General features: G+C 42.8%; 1 protein-coding gene across 3 annotated transcripts in view; it reads right to left on the reverse strand.

Annotated features, from left to right (window-relative positions):
- Positions 1-2,737: 2,737 nt before the first annotated feature.
- The window catches only part of CFAP91 (cilia and flagella associated protein 91), a 31,136-nt gene continuing 11,649 nt past the window's right edge, over positions 2,738-22,224 (reverse strand). The window contains exons 11-18 of one of the 3 annotated variants that reach the window (XM_048293904.1): positions 16,599-16,715; positions 13,522-13,593; positions 11,873-12,019; positions 9,206-9,427; positions 7,786-7,934; positions 6,490-6,581; positions 3,057-3,272; positions 2,738-2,926 (exon numbers count right to left, since the gene is read on the reverse strand). In XM_048293904.1, the coding sequence (XP_048149861.1) occupies positions 3,058-3,272; positions 6,490-6,581; positions 7,786-7,934; positions 9,206-9,427; positions 11,873-12,019; positions 13,522-13,593; positions 16,599-16,715 (1,014 nt within the window). In that variant the 3' untranslated portion in view covers positions 2,738-2,926; position 3,057. Of the gene's footprint in view, positions 2,983-3,056; positions 3,273-6,489; positions 6,582-7,785; positions 7,935-9,205; positions 9,428-11,872; positions 12,020-13,521; positions 13,594-16,598; positions 16,716-22,224 lie in introns of all 3 variants that reach the window. The other 2 variants (XM_048293903.1, XM_048293905.1) reach the window with 2 other exon arrangements.

The following is a 22,224-nucleotide window of genomic DNA, read 5'->3' on the forward strand; positions in this document are numbered from 1 at the left end:
GAGATAGTCAGCAACAGTGCAATTGGGCCTTGTTAAAAGCCTTGGACGTATGAGAACCGTATTTGCAGGGTTAATCCCACTCTCCTAAAAAAAAATTGTGTGAGGGCTGAATTGAGCCCAGTGAAGTATCAGGCAAATCCTGTGCACTTGCAAGACCAGGAGCAGAGACAACAGCTCAGAAAGTGGAACTCTTTTAACAGCACCACATGCAGATCTATGGCAGCAACTTCTGTGCTGGTCATGTTGCTTTTAAGGGAGGCAGGAGAGATGGGGAGTGTGGGTTTGGTGTGGTTTTCTGCTGACAGAAATGCAGACACAGCACGTGTCCAGTGAAGAAGGACCCAAAGTCCTTTTTGCTGAACCATAGTTGCTGCCACAGGATTTTCTCCTCCCACACCACTGGAGCCATATCAGCAGGGAAGGCCTGGTACAATTTGCATTCATTCATTTACTGCCGAGACCAATTTTTCACCATTCTCAGGGCACAGTGCCCCCAGAGGCCCGTTTGGCTCAGCCTGTCTCCCCCACCTGCCAGGAGACAGGAGCCGGCAGAGCAGCACAGCCAGGCTCCCTCCCTGTGGGCAGCTGCTGAAAGAAAAGCGGGACAAGCTGCATTTTCCCCGTGTTTCCACTGTATTGGTGCAGCCCTGGAGGCATCTGCTGTGTTTGTTTCGGGTACGGGCTCCTCCCCAGGGTTGTTCTGTCTCTTGCTAGGAGAGGGAACGGTGCATTCTTATGCTGTTGATTTATGATCCCAATTCCCTCTTGCTGTGCTCGTTTTCTTTCTCAAAGTACATTCTGCAAAGCTTGAAAAAAAGAACCCCACATGACACTGGAAAGCAGTTTCTACAGCAGAGTTTCCTGCAGGAATCCTGCTGTGGCCTTCAGTTTACATGCTAGGCAATGTCATGTGGAAAAGATGGCTTTACCCTGACGGTGTCCCTTAAATCATAATAGAAGCCAAGACATTCATAGTGCACATGTGCACATGCCTGTGCACAGCATCTGGAGTCCCCTGCCCCCTTGTTATCATGCAGAGCTGTATCCTTACAGAAGACCAAAGTGCTGCAACCTCCATCCATTCCCATACCTGTTGGAATACTTACCTTTTTAAAACCACATCAAATTGTACAATGAGCCACATGGAGAATGTTTGACAGACCATCTTCAGAAATACAGCAAATGCCTCAGTGGATTGGTCTTCCTTTTCTACTGCTTTTCTGCTGCATCAAGTTTTCCATGTCTCTCCTATTACATTGGATCTTGTGATTCATGTTATCCCCCCCTCCTTTTAACCAGGCTAAATTTATCAAGGTGGCCTGAGGCTACAGAGCTGATGCCTGCACAGCTTCTCCTCCCACACTGGGGAGAGTGTTTTGTTCTATATTTTTGTATTTGCTACCTTCCCTCTCACGGTCTAGCTACAAATACCATGAGAATTGCCCCAAATCCCCAGTCCCTAATGGGATCATCCTCACAGAGTCCTAACCAAAACTTGCCACCCCTCTCTGACTCCTGCCACAAATTGTAGCATGTACAGAGGCTGCCTGACCCCAGCAGTCCCCTGGTGCCCCTGGTTTAGTGACCTGGAGACAGGCAGTGGTTTGGTGCAGCTCTTTTTCCTCTCTCCAGCTCTTATTTACTGCCCAGTGGAATACAGGGGTATTCAGGCTCCTTTCTCCTCTGTCTCCCCTCCCTGTAAATTCCTTTCCCTGTACCCTGCCCCAGCCCAATCCACAAAACGAAGACCTGCTGCAGAATTTTGACAGGAATGCATTAATGAGCACCATTTTTGACCAGCTGCTGGTTTGTGTTTTGTAGGAGCAGTGCTATGGTCGGGATTAGCCGGACCACACCTGAGCTTTACAGACCCAGCACAAGGAACAGACGACCCACAGGGAGAAATGATGGAAGCAGGGAGACATCAGCCTGTTACCATGTTAGCACTGAGGGCCAATACTGCTGTCGGCTGTGTAAGGTGTAGCCATCAATGAATGAGCATTTTGGGTGTGGTGGTGTGGCTGCGCCTGCCCTCCTGAAACGTGGTGCTTGGTGTAAATGTCCCTTTATGTGCTAAGGCCACAGCCCTCGGGAATTTTGACACGTGAGTGCTGGAGAGCTGAGCAAGCCTTGAGCTCTGTGACAGATGCACTGCGCCTGTCTGAACCCGCTGCTTCCCGACATCCGGAGCTGGTTCACCCCCGTGCCTGCTAACACTGCAAAGCCAGCACACGGCAAAGCCAGCACACGGCAAAGCCAGCATCCTTTCTGTGTAGCCCCTGGAGCTGGAGAGCCAGAGTGACTAACACTGTTCCAACAAAAATAAGATTCTTTCCAGAACAGTTCTTTGCAGTGATAAAAAGCAAGAAGAGGTCAGTCCGAAGAGTAACATTTCTGGAAAATACATCAGCCCCACCATGCCTGTGTCATCCTGCTATCACCTAGATTTGTGCCACGCTCTGCCTGGTTGTCAGAAACCACTCTGCTGAGGCCAGGACACCTTTTCTTTGTCCAAGGACTAGTGATGTGAAAAGATGATGCAAAATCTGACTGTTTTTATTCAACTCCAGTGCTTTATTAATAGCAGTGCTAATGCAGGAAGCCCCTCAGCCTTACACCACTAAGGAAGTCAGTGGGACACGCTTGTCTGTGGATGGTCTCCACTCAAAATTTCCCACTTATGGAGTATTTTTTTCATTTAAGGTTATTATTGATGCAAAGAAATACCACCAAAAGCCCAGGTGCAGATTTTTATTGGTCTGTGCCAGGAAAACAAACAAGGAATGCTAACACTGCTTTCTCACTCAAGCTTCTCTAAATAAATCAGAAGAGAAAAATTAGCCAATGAAGTCCAAAGCAAGTTGGGGAGGGAGTGGAGAGAGCTGCCACACCAAAATGTATGCAGAATGGTTCCAGGACAACAGTGCTGGCAGGCAGCAGCAGGGACAGCCCAAGGGAGAGAGGTTTTCCATTCAGGGTGCCCTGAAAAAGTAAACATAATGTGCTTCCCTCTCCTTCGCCATGCTCTCAAATCACAGAGGGGAAGGGAAACTCACCTCACTCATCTTCTGTCTCTGTGGGATCCTTGTGGAATCCTTGTCCAAGTTCATGTGCAACTGTGGCGGGGTGAGTGCTGTCAGCTGCACTTGGTCCAGCAGCTGTCCCGCTCGGACCTGCGTTGGCTGTCCCAGCCAGATCAGCCAGAATCCTCTCTGTGCCCCCGTGGATGATCCGATGAGCAGCGTAGAGGTGTTTTCTTTGGGACTGCCTCACTGTGCATAAAAAGAGGTAAGGCTTTTACTTGGAAGTGTACAGCAAAGTGTTCTCTGTAGGGGAGAAGGGAGGAATAGCTTTTAGCAATCCTGCAGCTGTGGAAAAGTCTATCTCAGGAAAAAAAAACATGCCCTTCTAACTTTGGCTGAAAGCGTTCTACTGCCACCTAATAGCAGCAACCAACTTTGCATTTCATTTTGAAGACTGGCCCCTGCAGTGGGAAGCACAGCCAAAGTGTCTTCCTTTCCAGCTTTGGGAACAACTGCCCAGGATGTATTATCAAGCTTTAAAATAACTTCTCCTTCCGTGTCTGTTATTGCAGCAAGCCTCTGGAAGATGCCAGCTGAAATCTGCCATCTCCTGTGCCAGGATTTGACCTGCACTGAGAAACCCTTACTGAGTTCAAAGTAAGACTCATAGCCACTGTTGACACACAAAGACACCTGCCTACCTTATCTCCTCCCCTCAGCTACTGCAGGATTGCCTCCTTTCATCCAAAGTCATTTGTATGTATTTCCAACCCACCTCTTGGGAAATAATTACCCAAGCCTAAGTGTTCACCCCACAGCTCTCTTTATTGCTCTTCACTATTCTTTGTTCCCCCTTTCCTTCTTTATTTCAGTCACGGGATTGAAATAATCTATGCCTTATGGAGGGTGTGAGAAACGTTGCAGGAAAAAGTGGTGGCTCTCATCCTGTCACTTCCCTGCAGAAGTCCAAGACTTACTTTGGTCTGTTTAAAGGCTGTGCTGCACTCAAACTGTGAATCTGAAGCACTGGTGTCCTGCATGCTGGCACACAGTTCTGCTGCCCCTGTCTCAGTCACTCAGCGTTACCAACCCACCCTGTTTATGTTTATCCATCTCCCAGGCCCACTTTGTCAGCAACGAATGCAACTGGATCTCACTTGCTTTTGAAAAGCTGACCTTCACCAGTCAGCTCTCATTCCCAGGAGAGGTTTCTCTACCCAAGGCATTTTGGCTTCAATCGTGTTTGCATCAACTGCATCAACTATACTGGGAATACTCCCCTGGAATTGCTGTAGTCCCTTTCTCCATCCACAGTGAATTCCATCTAAAGGACAGCGTGCTGAAATTGGTGAGTGACTGTCCTTTTCCAAGTGAGGTTTTTTGTACCAGCTCAGTGACTTCTACTTCCACTGAGGCAGGGGTCAGAATTGAGGTGCAGAGGTCTTTCAGGGTGACCCAATATTGGATAATCCCTGCTTTTATGCATCAAAATGCAACAAAATGAGGAGAAAAAAAATCCCAAACTAGGTAATTGCAAAACAGAGGTGTTTAAGGAGAAGCTAAAGTGTAGGCAAAGACTGAACTTGCAGGCCCTCAAATCGTTGTTCTGCAAATGGATTTGCTGCTCTGACAGACCAGATAACTGCTCTTAGATCACTTCCTGATAGTTTCAAGGAAGGTGAATGCTCAAGCATGGGCCAGGTTGCTGAAACACAGTTTCACAATGAATAATTTGGCTCACTATAGGGAAAGCTTTAAAAGCCACCACAGAAATGCAATACACTAATGCGTTTATGAGATCTAATGCCATTCTTTGATACTATTTCCTTTGGATTTCCATGGAATAGTTACTGATTCTGCTTCCCTGAAACTAGCACTGTGAAGGAGGTTTACAGCAGGGTGTGTTCATCAGAGTGTACATCTGGTAGAATTCAAGTGCCTTAAGTGAATGGAGCCCCCTCACCCCATGCAGCAATAGCAGAAGAGAGTAGATGCCAGGTCTCCTCCTGACATTTGATTTCTGCTGTCACGGGAATATTGTGACAAATTTCTCCTGATCACATTTGAAGGAGCTCCCTTACTTAATTGCTTACTGCTCTATTTCACCATCATCCACTTTAATTTTTAAAAGCTCTGCTTTCCAGGCAAACTCACTGTAGCTATCACAGATTCTGAAGATTTTTTTCTTCTGTTGTTCGGGAGTGCTTTTGAGGTGCTTTGTTCATTAGCTGCTGTTGCATTTAAGCCCAGTACATATTTAGACCCTTGATGTATGTCCTTGGTATGTCCAGAATCCTGAGCCATCTCCAGGTCTTCTTTCTGTTCTCCTTTCTGAGACAGGCTAACCTGTCACTGTGTCAGTGCCTGAGCTGCAGGCTTCACTGACTACCATTACATCACCTGCTCTGGAAGGCTGGCAGAAGCAGTGCTGGAGTGAAGGGAGCTGATTTAAGCTCATGCAGAACTGCCAGCTGCAGAACAGGTACTGTTGTTGTGGCAAACACACAAGCCAGGAAGAAGAAAGTTTGCACAATTCAGAGACCACAAAATGCGTACTCAGGGTTTGTGTTTTCATTCACACAGCAATAAAAGAGGCAATGAACTAAGTGCCTTTGTTCTCAAGGCAGAGAAGTGCACTGCGGCAAGGACCCCTTCAAGCTCTATTGTGATGCAATTGCTTTGCTTAGGTCATATTCACTTTCTGTGGGTGACTGGTTTAGTCACGGTCTTCCACCTGTGCTGGTCGGTGGAAACATCCCAGTTAGGAACAGCCATTTATTCATGACATTACTTAATGCAATACACAGATTTCCAGTGTCTTCCCCTCTGTATTTTGACAGATGCCATTCCATTTTTGCTAAATAGAAACATCCTTTACAACTGCAAGATTACCTCCTTACACCATGATTCCACTACAGCCAACCTTAAAACTCGATCTTTACCTCTTGCTCTCAACCAGCTGGGGAGGAGAGGAAAGCATAGGAAAGTGTATAACCTTCCTTCCATATATTACATATATTGAAGTAATTTGCTTGTTAAAGTCTTCTACAGTTTTAGAATTGCCATATAATAACACAATTCACAGCAGTGCTACTTAAAGACCAGTTTGGTCTTGAATGTGCAATGGGCTGCTTCTTTTCATGCAGTTGTATTGTTGCAGATACACCAAATTTATCATAGAAAACCAGGTTGGAAGGGACCTCAAGGATTATTTGATCCAGCCTTTCTTGGAAAAAGCACAGACCAGATCTTACAGGAGGACTGAATTTCGGTCACCATTTAAAAAGACTAAAACTCATGAGAAAGTGGTGAAAAAGGGTGAAAGAGCTTAACTTTCTACCTGCAGATAGCAAAAAAGGAGTTTCAGAGAACTGAGAGAACTCTTGTCTACATCATTCCTTTCAGGAAGCTAGAATATGGAGAGTGAACCAGTTCACAAAGTAAATAAACTTACTGGACTCCTTACCTCTTTCTCTCATAGAGCTTTTCTCAGCTTCTGGGATCAGGAAATTATAAACCAGCTCTGCTACAATCTCTTCTGACTGTAGGCGAGTTCGACTACAGGACAGATGCACAGTGGTGTTAGTATTTCAATTTTCTCTCCAGACCACCTCTGCAAGAACAGGTCTCCCTTGTAAATATCCTCACTCTTTTCAAGGGAGTGTATTGCCATGGCAGTAGTTGTCAGCTGGGTCTCTCTTTATCCTACAAGTAGGTGACAGTGTGACTATTCTCCTTTGCACTGCCAATGTGTTCAATAGTGCATTGGAAAGCAGGAAGAGGATCACCCTACATTCCTTGTCCTCAAAGGTATTTAGAAGCTCAGTTCCCTCTGATGACAAACTGAGTTAGACACACAGATATTGCTGAGGATTTGTGTCTTTGTCAATTTAGTCTTTGGCCTATTGCTGAGTTTGCTAAATTCTTCCCTTTTGTGACTCTGCACTTGGCTGGCCCCCATGCTCTTTTCCATGCCAGTGTTTGGTGGGTTCCCAGTTGGCCCAGGGGCTGCATGCATTATCTACGCTTCATTCTCCCCAAGGATTCCAACATTCTGCTTGTATTCATCTAGATACAGAATATACAGCTGCTGCACCATAGGAGAGTCACTGTGTCATTGGGATTTTTATGGCTCCATTCCAAAAAAAGGGCATAGAAACTGAACTGGGGGTTTGGCAGGTCCTAAAAAGTATTCGCTGCTGATGCCCCAGCCAAACACAAGACTGTGGTGTTCTCAACAACTTACTTTACTCAAAGTGCCTTGTCAGGCAGCCATCAATATGAGTGACCTCCATGGAAATTGGCAGCTCCTTAAAGAACAGCCACCCCAGAATGAAAGGCTGCTGTATAGCTGTATCTTTTAGGATCTCTTTCAAATGGATTTTCTGTAGTAGTGTAAATAAATGAAAAGATTGGTATGAATGGGTATTGCTTTAGGCAGTTCCCAGATTCACTTAAAGCTCAGTCACAGCCTCACACTGGTGTGGAGAAATCTAAAAAGGGTGATTCACAGATCACACAAGTGATTTGCAAAGGGAACCTGGCACATGCTGTAGGGAAATAAGGCTTTGATGGATTTATATGTGTGTAGCAGGTAGGAACAGCGTGGTTCCCATACAGCAGCCACAGTAATGAAGCAGCCATGAGCAGCATTGCTCTGCCCTTCCCATGTCTTGGATGATGCACACAGCCACAGATGCACATGGTCAGTCAGGTTCTAAACTGCTGTGAACAGCCCCTCACGTGCAGTTTAATAACCTACCGACTTTCCATTTCGTAAGCGATGTCATTGATTTCTAGAGCCCTTTTCTGAACCTCTTCCCTGGCTTGCTCTTCAGCTGTCCTCTCCATGCTACTCAGGATAATATCTTCCAAGTAGGTGTCAATAGTTCTGTGCTGAACATTCACCACCTAGAACAAAACACCAAGACATTGCTCCTCTGCCTATTGCTGTGCCAGGAGCATAGTGGAAGATTTTCAGAGAAGCATGAACAACAGATTTTCACAACACTCTTTGCTTCAGGCAGGCCAACCTGAGATTTGTTTTCAGAGATGCTTTCTGTAAAAATTTATTTTCTAGTTATTCTTTCTGAGAACTGATTGAACAGAAACAAGTGCAGAAAAGAATGAGGGGTGGAAGAAAACCTATTCACAGATCCAATTCTGGTGCAGCAGGTTAGTCCTGTGAATGCAATGGCAGTTGCTCCCTAAGTTCTCACGGTCCCCTGAGCAACAATTGCCAAGTAATAATCCTGGGTATTGACTTCAGTAAATAAATCAGTTTTCATTCAAGCAAACCCTGAAGGAAAAGGTTCCATCAGGCCAGTCAAAAGCCAAGATAAAATTATTGGTTTCCTTATAATGGTTGTAGAGCAGTGATTCTAGAAATGGGTGTTTTCCTTCTGCTAATCTGAAGGGCATAAGTTTATGGCATCTTGACCTGACCTGCTTACCACTCAGAAATACAGAAAATATAAGAGGAGAAGCTAAAATTTAAAAAAAAACAAACAAAAACAAAACATGATGCCAGACCCTGTTGGTATTAACCACCTCCCACAAAGTTTGGAAATTATTGGTTTAGTCAATTAGGCTCCACTCATGCCTTTCAACGGGGAGAAATATGCTTCATGAAGTCAAGAGCTAGGAAATAGGAATAGGACTATAGTTATGGAATATGGTTATTCAGTATTTTTTTCCTTGATTTCAAGGTTATTTTATCCATTATCATTACTTCAAAATAAATTTTGTACCTCTTGTTATTTGCAGTCCACTTGGGTGGGGTGGGGGAGGCAAAATCTTTCCAAACCCTTGCTTAAAGGCATCCTTCCTGGGAAAGCACCTAATAGTTCTGCTGGGCAGACCATGTGCTGCCAAAACATTATCCCTAAAGATGATCTAGGTACATCTGTTCTCCATAGGTGTTTGTTGTAGAAATTTAGAAACCTACACCCATTCATGACAGGCCTAACAACTCTGTCTGTAGGGGTATTCAGATCATCCTTAGTTTAATGAGCATGACTGTCTCAGGAAGGAATCATGCTCTCTTCACTACGCTTAGCCCCTAGTTTTAAAACTAGCCATCACCACAGTCAGAGCTGAAGTAGCTCCCATCCATCTGGACCTTCCCACAAGGAGGCAGCTCCTACAAACTGCCCATAGTCCCACCAGTCTCCCTCTCTTGCCTGTCTGAAAATCTCATCTTCCTCCTCCCGCCGGCTCTCTTCCAGCTGACGACGTCCACTCTCCTCTGCCTCCCGCATCCGTCTCTGCCTCTCAGCCAGCATGACCAAGGCATGGATCTTCCGTTCTTCTTGCAGCCTCACCAGCTCTTTGGACAGAAAATCGAGCATGTTCGCCAGTGTCCTTCCTTCTACCGTGGCCAAGTCTCTTTCCAGGGATGACAGCTTTTAAAAGAAAAATGCAAAGAATTTGTGTTACAAACCCCAGGAACGTTGTACTTAGTCCCAGGACTACCACAGGCATGTGAGACAGTGCTGCAGCATCCACTCAGACCAGCCATGGGACAATCCCAGGAGTTTGGCATTCTTCATGTGTTACATGCCCTGACTGGTTTCTGCACAGTGCAGCCATGGGTACCTGTAGTTTTAGGCAGTGAACCTAAAATTGTACAGCTGTGCTAACTGCTGACAAATTCAAATTGGCAGTCATTATATTAAGTTTGCAGAAGTGCAAATGAGACCTCAAAATACCGGGTAATGCAAAATCAGAGTCTGTGACAGAGCTGAGACAAGATTCCAGGTGTTCAGCATTACTCTGCCACTCACTCCTTGTTCCAAGCACATCGTGTTTTATGGGTTGGATAGGTGTGATTGCACTACAGAAAGGGACAAGACCTATGGGGAGTTCATTATCTCCAGCACAGACTCTGAAGCCACAGGCCTTGGCAGGAGGGAATGGCTGGAACTGGCTGGGATGCTGTGTTTTGTTGAAATGAACAGGCAATTGCAGAATAGACCTAAACATAAAAGTTGAAGTGGAGCTGAAATATCCCAGACAAGTAATAATAAATCAGTTTTCTTATACAGCTGTTCCATTTGCCCAGGCAGTGTTTCAAAGCAAGTGGGATTGTCTGTGCTGCACATATCTAGAAGTGACAGCACTTAGCCCAGAGGTGGTTCAGACAGAAGATGGTGATGCAGGAACTGCACCACCCCACAGGGAGGGATAACAGTGCTCCTTCCTCTTCATTGCTCCAGGTGCTGTATATAAAACTGGTGTGAAATGGAGGAAAACAACTCAGGAACACTCTTGTCTTAGATTTTTGTTACATATGAGTCGGAAATTCTCCACTCCTCATCTTTGACTGTTTTACGTGGAGTTTCTATCCTCTTTTGGCAGAAGAACTTCTTTTATACTGAAATGGTCAAAAGCCTGAAAAAAACCTGTGACCACCAAAACCTATAGAACTGAGAGTCATCACTGACTTTCGGAAATAGCCACACACATAGAAAACCCCTGCATATGCATTTCAGAGAGTTCTGAAGTTCAAAATGTTTGAAAACCTGAGCCTTGGACTGTGAACCTTCAGAGACAGTAAAAAACAAAAGTGTGAGCAGAAGAGGCCAATACCACCAGAGGGGGATAGTGGCTCTCCCAAAAGGAAATTCTGAGATCAGAGGTCAACATCTTTACCATTTGCTCTCTCTCCTTCTCTGTGAAAGTCATTATGGTATTTGAACTGCTTTCTCCTTCGCTCTCACCTGGGCTTCCAGAAGAAAAGGAGCACTGCAAGTTTCTAATGTCTAAGGCTTTTATTTTTCTCTTTAATTCCTCAGCAGAAAAATTCTGTATTCCTGCATTCCACACCTGGGCTTCCTTAGCATGAGGGAGTATCTGGAAATGCTAAATGGTAAATGATAAAACACAGTCACCTGGTTCAATTTTTACTGAGATCTAAGGGGAAATTTTGTTGCTGCCCAAGCAGCAGGAAACAGTGGTCTGGCTTCATCTCCACCAGGTAAACTGACCAGTGGATGCTGTTATTGTAATATGGAAGCTGCAGAATTGCCTCACAGCTGGTCATTGGAAAAACAGCAGACTAGTAAAAACTACAAGAAAACTTGCAGGAATGTGATAGATATTGTATTCTCTGAAATGTAGTGAACGCTGGACAAAATTTCTTCATGCTCCATTCCAGATCAGCATCTGCCATTTTATTCACTTTGCTCTGGAAGGTTGTGGCACTGTAAGGAAAAAATTTCTTTGCTCTGCATAACAGTGGCAGGTACCTCAATGTGTCACCATTGCTAAGGTCCTAGAAGTCTTGAGCCCAGCAGGATTTACAAAGTAAGTTGGCTTTGGCTTCCTTTGTGAGGTTTTATGCATGAGGAGGAGCCTGAGAGAGTGCCAAGCTAGAAAAGGGACGGGGAAATGACAGAGCAGTAAAAAACACTCAGTAAAACATGTGACAGATGTGAGTGACAAGCATGTATTGTGATGCCAGGTCATAGTAGCAGTCAAATGGATTGAAATGTGGGAAAACTGAGGGTCATCTGACACTGCAGTTTGTTCAAAGCCCTGTAAATATAAATAAGTGCTCTGTCTGCAAACAAAGCAAACACAGCCTGCATAGCAGCTGTGGTCAGGGTGCCTCAGTCTCTTTTTGAGATTCCCCAGAGCCTCCAGAGCAGTGAGAGAGCAATTTTAGCCCCTCAGGCATTCAGTGCTTGGCCTGTGCTAGGAGAGCTTTATTGTTATTGGGGTGCCTTCTGTGCTGTGGATAATAGAAAACATAAAAAATTAAATGTGAGAGTGTTGTGGTACTGCAAGCACAGAGTGCCTGGTCAGGACAGAGCTGTGAATCAACTTTGCCATCTATGCAAACAAACCTGGCGCATTTGTGAGTCCTGCTGTCGCTGTAAAGACAGTGTCATTTGCTTCTCTGCCTTCAAGAGCAGCTGTCCATCCTCCTGGAGCGCGTGAGTGGTGCGCAGCTCCCGGATCAGATCCAGGCGCTTCTCCTTCCCTTCAAACATCTTTAAAATAAAGGCAAACAACTGAGCATATTAAATGGAGAACACAGAGCAACATGGTTTTGCCAGCAGAGCACACCCTTTTTCTCCAAGTTGCAAGGTCAGCTGCTACCAAGACCTAGTTCTCTGTAACAAATTTGTGGTTGCATTTAGGCAAACGCTACAGCTGTCAGGTAAATCTTGCCTAAACCCTTCTGCACAGAAGATGAAAATTGAGACCTTCTGCTGTGGAGTATAGATAATCCCTTGCTACTTTTTTTTTTTTTTAAATTATTATTCTGTTTGGCTTTATCCAGAACTCAAACAACAACAACTGGAATGTGGACCAACACCACCAATGTCAAGTGAAGGGGGTAATAGTCTTCTGCATACCCTGTTACATCAGCCTCAATGTCAAAGCTGCACAGTGTTTCAACACCTTTTGTTGTCTGACCTTCATCTTGAGGGAGCCCAGCAACAGCCCAAAGCCATAAATTGGTGGGGAGGTTGCTGGAGCTGCTGCCATCCCTGTTATGGGATTATGTGGCCCAGCCCACCCTGATACTGTTTTATTTTCAGTCCCACTCTCTTCCAACAGGACTTCCAAGAGCAACAGAAGATCACTCAACCCTGCTCAGGCCATTCTCCAACTGAGTCATATATTTCTGATCCAGCAGTAGCTGGAAGAAGATTTCTACAATGGTGGGACATTTCATGCTCTGAAAGTCAACAGTCTTTCAGTGGCCTCAAACATCCTTCTCACAGATCATTACACAACTGGAGAAGACTCAGGAAGTCTATATTCCACCTCAAGCTACTTTCACAGTATCGTATTGTTTGCTAAAGCTCAGGGTCCTGCACGGGAACACTTCAGAACACTAAAGTGTTACAAGAGAGAGAGAGTACCAACTGCACTCTCTGTGGACATGAAAACAAACCTTCTGGACTGATCTTACCACAAGTGACAGACTTGCTTAATACAAAGCCCACAAGGCATGGCTACTCAATCAATTTTTAGTTACACCCCCTTCTGTACCCCTGAAAGCAGAATGATGGGCCCTGCACATCATGGTGGTAGGTTTCAGTTGCTCCTCATCTGGGGTCCAGCTCACCACCAGAGGAAACCAGAAAGAGGGTATGGAACACAAGCTGCCCTGCTGGGATGTGGGAGGTTTCTTGTGCCTGGGATCTTGGCATAATCATGGCAAAATGTACTCATGGTCCAGATCTAGTCTAAAATCTGCCATTTGAGTAATTCTGCTATGACACATCTAATTAAACAGCTGAGTGCAGGGGACGGCAAGAACAGGGGGTCACTCACAGATGTGTTGGAACCTAGAGGTTCCTGCAAGAAATTTGAGCTGGAGAGCAGACTTCAGCTTTGAAGGACTCCAAAAACACATGGGAGGATATGCTGCAGAAGCCTCACTACCCCTATTAATGATGTAGAAGATTGCAAGCACCCTTTGTAATCAGTCATTCCCACCATCATTCTGAAGACTGACATAAACAAAGAGACAGAATACCATGTTCTGAAGAGCCCTGCCTCGGAGCAACTTCTGCAGACAGATCACTGCCAAGTCTATTTCCTCTTCCTCCTGCCAAAACACAACAAATATCCACACAGTAATTAATTATTTCTTTGGAGACTGGGATTTCTGTAGTTTATCTAACTATTAAACAGTCTAACTCACATCTTGTCTTCTCTTGGTTGTTTCTGAACACTATTCTTCTAATTTCTAGGGAAAGCAAGATGAATCAGAGTAACATGTACTTCCATGTTTTACAAGGGATGGGGAAGAAAGGTCATATAATTAGATGTTATTTGAGATTTTAGAGGGTCTTTAGAGATGAGAACCTAATGATAAGGAGATGTTGATGGAGAAAATTATTGTATGCATTGTAAGTACTATTTGTAGCTTGACTGAATCTAAGTTTGCAAAATGAACATCAGCTACATTAATTTAACAGGTCAAGACACTAGGGGTATAGAACATGTCCACGAGAGCTGTTAACCATAAAAAAGGGTTTTAAATTAAAAGGAAACACATACAAATTTTCTTTTGATATGTATTTGAGTGGTGATCTTTATCAGAGTAACTCAGTAAATTTAAGACTCACAAAGTGATAGTTTGGAAATAAAATTAACTACAGTCTATTGTGATTTTTCTCTTTGAGAGACAGAGACAGAGAACTTTACTGGCCTAGCATTGTGTGATTGATGCCAACTTGGAAGAATGACGGAGCATGGTGGGAAAGGGAAGATGATCACAGAGGTAAAAAAAAAGGGCTTATTTGAAATAGAGGAAGTAGACAAAGCACAGACGGCAGCATTTTTTCTAGGCGAGGGGTCTTCTAGTTTAGAGTTGACAGCAGGAAAAGAAAAAAGTCCACTGGGTGCCTGAGAAAGATAAAAAGAAATCTGAAAATTGGCAGCAAGGTCTTTTTAATAAAGAACCTGTGAGGTCTGCACTGACATGTGGTATTTAAGAAGTGCCGGAAAAACAGGGAAGAGTGTGGGATGAGAGAAGGTGTGTGGGCTTGAATCTTAGTTATCTGTTTTTTCTTAGGTGTTGAAGATTGAGTTTTCCAAATGCAAAAGGAAGCATTCCTGCCTTTCCAAACCAGCACTCAGAAGCAGCAAAGCAGAACTAGCGAGAGGACTTGTGATTTGGTATGTTCTTCTTCTCTGGAAAGAAGGGATGAATTTCCAGTCCTACAGAGCTAAACTCTACCACATGACCTGGCTACATTGTGAAATCCCTTCAGGACAGTTTTGGAAATGGTGATGGCACAGATACTGGTAAGCCAAAATGCTTGGTGTGATATTAACTAAGATTAGGTTTGAATTTTTATGAGAAGCATTTTTCTGTACTTCTGTTTTTGAATGCTGCAAATGATGCCTTAGCAAGTGTAATCATCAGCTTGTCCATCTGCCTGCTACAGACCAGCAGGAAAGACTGAGGGGAGATGAAAAGCCTATCATGCCCTGCAGAAAAAAAGAAAAATTAAGGATATAGAAGAATCTAGGAGATGGCTGCAAACTAGAGGAGGCTGGAAGAAAGTCATAAACTAATGAAGGAATTCAGAGGTGCTCTGTGAACTTGTTGTGGCTATTAAGTCCATTAGAAATGACTGGGGGAGAGAAGCTGAGGTTACTTGCAGTAGTGCCTCCATTCTCTCCACTTTCTTCTGGCACAGTTTCTTTTTGAGATCCTCAGCTCCGGTGGGAAGCACTTAGCAGTTGGTACTCGTATGGGTGTATGGCAGGAAGAGAAGCATTAATAACAGAGAAGAGCCTTGTTTTCACTGCTCCTCACAGACACCTGGTAGGAGAAACCTTACTTGGATTTGACAAGGCAGGAGATGTTAGTGCTGCTCTTCAGTGGCTCAAGTGGCCTGATTTCACAGATGGAGCTTCACTGGAGAGCTCCATTTTTTATGTGTTCACATGGAAAGATTCTTGAAAATAAACCAAATGTTGACAGAATTCATGAAGGTGGAATTCTATTGTACTTGAATTCTTAAAAAAACCCCAACTATAATCTGTAAACACACTCAAGAATGACTACAAGTGGTAGAAAAATTTTTCTGATTTCTTTACATGTTATCTCAAAGAACTTAAAAATCTGTCAAACTGGTAAACCTAAGCAGTGTAAATCTACCACTGCAATACAGTATCTAATGCTCAGAAGTTGGTAAAGCTGTGGAAAGCCCTCCCCAAGGAGATAAGAAATTCTTGTTCCAGTCATCTTAAAATAGACTGTATAAAACATAGAATATCATACTGCACAAAGGAACACAGCAGCATGGATGATTTAATAAGACTTTCTCTCTTCCCTTTCATGGTTGTGTGCCTCTTAAATTCACAAGTTAAAATAGTAATTCTGTCTGTACATCATGAAAATGGTGTTAATAAGAAGACAAAACAGTCCACTGGGGCAATCAGCTCTTAAGTATGTTACTTTAAGAAAGGAAAGGAAGTTGCAGCTCCCCTAAAAAGTAATTTTTTCCTGCAACATATCACATCCCCCATGACACATCATTACTGCTATTTCAATCTCTGCAGGAGAATCATTATCTGTGAACTGGTGCATGCTTATCAAACACTGCATCCTGCATGATGACAAGAGCTTCACTCCAGAAAATTAATGAAGTGCATGCTCAGTGCTGAGCAGCCGAAGTCTCTCTGACTTGAGTAAGTCTAAACTTAATTGCCTCACTGGATTATGACAGTCAGATCAGAACGTTGGAAGCTACTGAATAATAATGACAATAATAATGATGATGATGATGATGTCTTTTTGTTCCCCAAGAACAAGGGAATAACGTCTACTAATTTATGTCTTTATAAAATAAAGTCTACTAAAGAATTTGGCCAACAGATACTGTAAATTATTTTCAAATCTTTGGCTGCTAGCACTCCTTATAGAATAAAGAGAGACTAAGAGAGTCTTAAGAAATAATATGGCTATTTTTAACATGGATGCACACAAAAAAGATAAAAGCTCTCTTCTTTCATTCTCTGGGCATTCCTTTAACAGCTGTGTAGGAAACAATCAGAGATCAACAGGGAAAAAAGTGCTAAAACCAGCTCACTTACAGTTGATGGTTTTTCCAGGATTAGAGTGGGTGGCTTAGGAACAGGGGTTTCTACTTTTTCGAAGACAGGGGGAGGCTTCTTTGGCTCCTTGGCTTTATTCTTCTTCTCCAGTAGTGCCTGCAAAAGACATCCAATTTAATAAGAACATGGGTAGACAGAACAACGCAATAAAGCCAGTCCTTTAGATGCTGACTGTTGCTGACCACACTGCCCACAGGGAGCTGAAAGCTTTGCAGGCTTGTGGCTTCTATTTCTTACAGCACATCAACTGAAAATCTGAGTATGGTCAGTAGATGAGGCTATTGGTTGGTCAGAATATATTGGTGGGAATGTCAAAATCATATGTAAGGAGGAAGCAGGAGTTATTTTACTGTATTTACTAACAAGTCATCAGCACTTTTGAGTCACCTAAACTTAATCTAAAATCGGTATGAACTTCATCTCTAATTCTCAAATAATTAATTTTCTAGGAATGCTGTAACTCTTTGTCTTTAACTATAGGTAATGCTTGTTACTGCGGGTTAGAAATGTTATGCAGTCAGGAGATTTTATGAAGGGGTCGCTTGAAGAGTGTATTGTCACTGTTCTGTGGCCCTTCCTCAGTGAAATGTCTTTGTGTGATAGGCTATTACTGCACAGGATTGAACCGCAGCAAAATATGTTTTGGAACTCTGCTATGCTCACCTACAACTGCCCAGCAGCACCCACAGCAACTGTACAAGTGGACTGGGGGCAAAAGAGAAACTGTCTTGTACAAAAACTTCCTTCTACCAAGAAAATCCAAAAGTCCAATAAGTACACGGTTTACCTTGCTCGCAGCTGTTTGGTGGCAGATGCCAGACCTTGTCAGCAGCCTAGAGTGGAAGTGCCACCACAGCCTCAGCTCTTTCAAGACATTTTCAAACTGTTTAAAAAGCCCAAGACCTGCCAATTTCCCACCACCAGGCCCTCAGAAGTAGATATTCAGATAAGCATTTCCAACTGCATGGCAAAGCTTGCCTGCTGTAGGCCATCACACTTTGGCTCACAAAGAGAGGGAAAGGAGTACATACATTTAAAGCTCCTTCAAAACTATAATCCTACTACTGTATGGGTTGGATCTTTAGTCTTTATTATCGCAAGATCATATTCCAGCAAGGGAAAGTGTGCCTTTTCCTTTTTTCACGCTCTCTCTTTCAAATGTTCAAATACAGTATTTCACCAAGGAGCGAAATCAAAAGAAAAACTTTAGAAAAAAGCTCAAGGCTGAATGTATCTCTCCAGTAACAGGAAACTGATGGCATTTGCGCAGAATTTAATTGTGACATTAATGAAGTTTTGAAACTCCAGTAGTCACTGTATAAAAACCCTTCTTGCATGTAGGATCTGATCTTTCAGGACAGGATAATGAATTGCTCCAGAAAAGGAGAGAGGTTTCTAGGTGGAGGGGATAAAATACTTTATTACTGAAAGCTTCTTAAATGGTCCACGTTAATGATGCAAGAATCAGAGCCGATAAACTGCTTTTAAGCCATGTGAAATGGTTATAGCTCAAAAATGTTGAGAGATTTTCTGAACTGTGTTTTGTATGTGAAGACCTTAGAGCTCTCTAGCATGAAGATTATAACAGTGCTGGCTATGATTTATAAGGAGATTTGCATGGCAGGGCAAGGGAAGCAGAAAGAAAAAGCTGCTGTAGCTGTGACACTTTTGAAAACAATGGCTACTATGTTTATTAGTACAATCTCACATTCATAAGAATTTTTCTGATAAAACTGTGGCCTCCAAAAATGTTTCCTGCTAACCAGAATAACAACTTCTAAAGACAGAAAACTCTACGAGCAATTTGGACAAGAGGGAATCATTATTAATGTAGATTTGTTGCAGTTCCTGGAAGTGGTTTTATGTTTTCATGTCAGCACTATCTAGTGCCTGCTTGGCTACCTTTACTAAGCAAAAAAAATGCTTACCATTTGCTTTCTCTAATCTGATGCTTTAAATTATTTTAAGAGTTTAACATGAGACAAGAAAAAGAAAATATAGGGGTTTTGCCTTAACTGGTTCTGCCTAACTTAACAAGTTCTGATTTTTGGAAACAGGGAAACCAGGGCTCAAGAATCACTACAAAAATATTTTATTTAAAAAGATAAAAGTGCTAAATTTCTGAGCAACATACACCAAATGTTACTACCTACATACCACACTTCAATTTTCCTGATACAGACTACATTCCTTTATTCAGGTAGGAAGTTCAGAGTCAAGGTAGGATCTGGCTGGACTGGACAGTGAAAGAACACAATTCATCTCCTTTCCATTCTCCTGGCAAATGCAATGAACAGCAAACGGCACTCATGCTTTTCACCATACACCTTAGCTTCTTAGCCAGCTTCTGAGAGAAGCAGAACTCTTGACAGGATGGGGGCTTAAGAAGCAACTCTCCATTCAAAGAAATCAATCCATTCTTTAGACTCCTCCCCTATCTTCTCTGTGATCCTCTCCTTTCCACAAGACCCTAGGTATATTTGATTTTCAGCACAAAGTGTACAGTCATGGTTCTCTTTCTTCCTTTTTGCTCGTAGATGACAAAGGTGTGATTACAGAATTGCAGAATCAATGAGGTCGGAAAAGACCTCTAAGATCGAGTCCAACCTATGACCAAACACCACAATGGCAACTAGACCATGGCACTGAGTTCCACGTCCAGTCTTTCCTTACACACCTCCAGGGACAGAGACTCCGCCACCTTCCTGAGCAGCTCATTCCAACATCTAATCACCTTTTCTGTGAAGTAATTCCCCCTAATTCCAATCTAAACCTCTCCTCGTGCAGTTTAAGACTATGTCCTCTTGTTCTGTCACTGGTTGCCTGGGAGAAGAGGCCAACCTCCACCTGGCTACAGCCTCCTTTCAGGTAGGATCATTGAGGTGCTTGACAGTGCAGCATGGCTGCTGCATCTTGGCTGATCAAGACTGACATAAAAGCTCTCAGAGCTTGTCTGAGCGTGAGCCAACTAACACGGTGTGGAGATCTGTTCTTGAAGAAATAACTGCTTAAACAGGCTTTCCTATGCTTTGAAGTTGGCAGAGATGTTCTCCAGGGACATTCTTGGCCCCTCTACTTCTCTACCTCCTTCCAGCAACCAGATAAAGGAAAACAGATGTGGAGAGACTTGCGCTTAATGCTGAGGTGAGAAGTTTTTGTTTCTGACCTCATCTTGATCCAACACTTTGAAACTACCTGACACTTCACCCCACTTGAGTCACCAGAGCATAGAGGGTCTGCCTAAAGTCATGTATTTTTCTGCACTGGGATGTCTTCTACCACCTCCTCCACTCCTTGGTGTATTCACTTACCTAGTTGCATTTACTCCCTGCACTAGTTATCTGTATTGGTATGTTATGTCCTTAATGCCTTGGATTTTCATACAAGACTGTCTATATAACGGATCACTTACATTCCTTAAAGCACTGTTACCTGTGCTGGCGAGGAACTATCTTTCTTTGTCCTTTTACTGATCTGGCTTAAGATAAAGATTGCTGTTTTTACTGTAAATTTTAGGTGACTCCTGTTTCTTCCATGTTCTGTTATTTTAGAGAATTATTCAAAGACTACTGAGTGTACATGATATTTCTGCAAAAGGTTTCAGGATGGTCCTCAAAAAGTCTGCTGCTAAAATCACTTCTTTTTGGCTTAGTTTCATGTCTGAAAAAAGCAGCTCTCATTCTTAAGAAGACACAGATCCTTTTTGTAGTTACTTGGATTATTGCTTATCCTGTCTAACAAGCTTTAAGTTTAGGAATACTGTCAATCTGGCAAACAAATAAGGAACATAATGAGAACTCATCCATTCTTCCTCATGTTTGGCCAGAGAAGCAAGCCTTGGAAACTTCCTCTATTAAAACTAATTACTTGTGAGGCCAAAATCTAGCATTCCTCCTATATTTATCACATGCTTCCAGATAATCCAGGGAAAATAAAAGAAACTCATTCTAGAGCGAGATCACTGTGTACTCTGTTGAATTTTCTAGAATTCCACTTTACTTCTACGATTATGGGAGAGAATTTATAGATGAAGTAGGAGAGCACTAAAATAAAGCTTTTGAATAGAAAACTGGTCTGGCTATTCAGCAATAGAAATAAGGCAAAGCAACACAGTGCCCTTCTAAAATGCTCCCTAATTACCTGCATTAAACTTCTTTTCTGCTGTGTGTGATGGGAGGTTTGTTGGCACAACTGGGACTGCTTACTCTAAGTGCCAGAGAGTTGTCCTCTCAGGGAGGATTCTCATAAACTCTGTTAATGCAAGTGCTCTGCACGCTTTACTGCTCTGGTTTTGACAGCTCCAGTAGTGTATGAGGTGGACCTGTCAGCAAGGGGCTCTGCTAAGCCAGAACATGCTATAGCCACCAAACTTCAGAAGCAAAAGCCTCTGATGGGAGAAGTGACTGGGAACAGCATCACTGAGCTCAAGAGCTAAGTAGGGCAGTCATTTCTTGATTCTTTGAACAGAGTTTGTTTAAATCTAGTGGCTGAGGCAGTCTGGGTGTTTCACAGTGTCAGTACTTTCTGCTTGTCTGGACCAACCAGTCTGTATATCTAAAAGCAGCAGTTAAATTTTGCATAATGATTTATTTCATCATTTTTGCCTGCAAAGGAAATGGTTTTTGATTTTAAAAGAATATACATTTTGGCTTTTTGTGGTGGAGAAATGAGTATTACTTATGTTAGCCTCTCAGTTGCTATAAATCTATGCAGACCAAGTGATCTACACTGATTTAAGAAAGAAAATATGCAGAATTGTCTGCATTTGTTCTGCATTCCATCCTCCTTTGTCCACCAGTTTTTCTTTGAAGAGACATTATTGTGTGAGCAGCCAGCATTCGCCTGCTCACACTTCTCTTTCATACCATGAGAAGTATTTTCACCACAGTCTTTCATACCATGAGAAGTATTTTAAACAAACAGAATACAATTGCTGTAATTGGAATTCAGCTCCAAAAGCTTGGACTAACATTCTGCTGACAATGAGAACCATGCTATGATGCACATTAGACAATCACTCCTTGAATTTTATGCAAACCCACCCAAACTCAAACCCCTTCACTACTTCTGTGTCTTTAAAACTAGGAGTTTTGTCCTTACTCTTGAACAATTCCTGTAGCACTCAAGATTTTCTTTGAAAATTTTCTTTCTGGAGAATAATGAGATGCAATATTTCATCTTTTACAAGATCCGGCAGCATTTAAATTTGAGATAATATGATTGATTTTTCAGAGCAAGATTTCAATTTAAAATTCAGCAGGTTAATGTCTGCTTTCAAATTATTATTAAATTACACCAAATCAAAAGAGCTATACATACATACATACATATGCATATATATAATATATATAAATATAAGTGAAACTTGCCAAGCTTTACAAATGAGAGTCACTATTTTCCAAGGATACAGCAGCCAGCCAAGAATACTCCTGATTTTACATGAAGGTAACCCTCAACAGCATCACAAGAAGTGTACTTAAAAGTAAATGTAATTTACAAATATTGTGATTGCAGATGCAAATGAGGCACTTCTTTCCTTGGTGGTTAACTGCATCTATGGACACCTCATCTGCATGAACAGTTGTGACAAATTAAGATATGCAAA

The sequence above is a fragment of the Corvus hawaiiensis genome, chromosome 2 (genome assembly GCF_020740725.1).
Source record: "Corvus hawaiiensis isolate bCorHaw1 chromosome 2, bCorHaw1.pri.cur, whole genome shotgun sequence".
NCBI classification, from domain to species: Eukaryota; Metazoa; Chordata; class Aves; order Passeriformes; family Corvidae; genus Corvus; species Corvus hawaiiensis.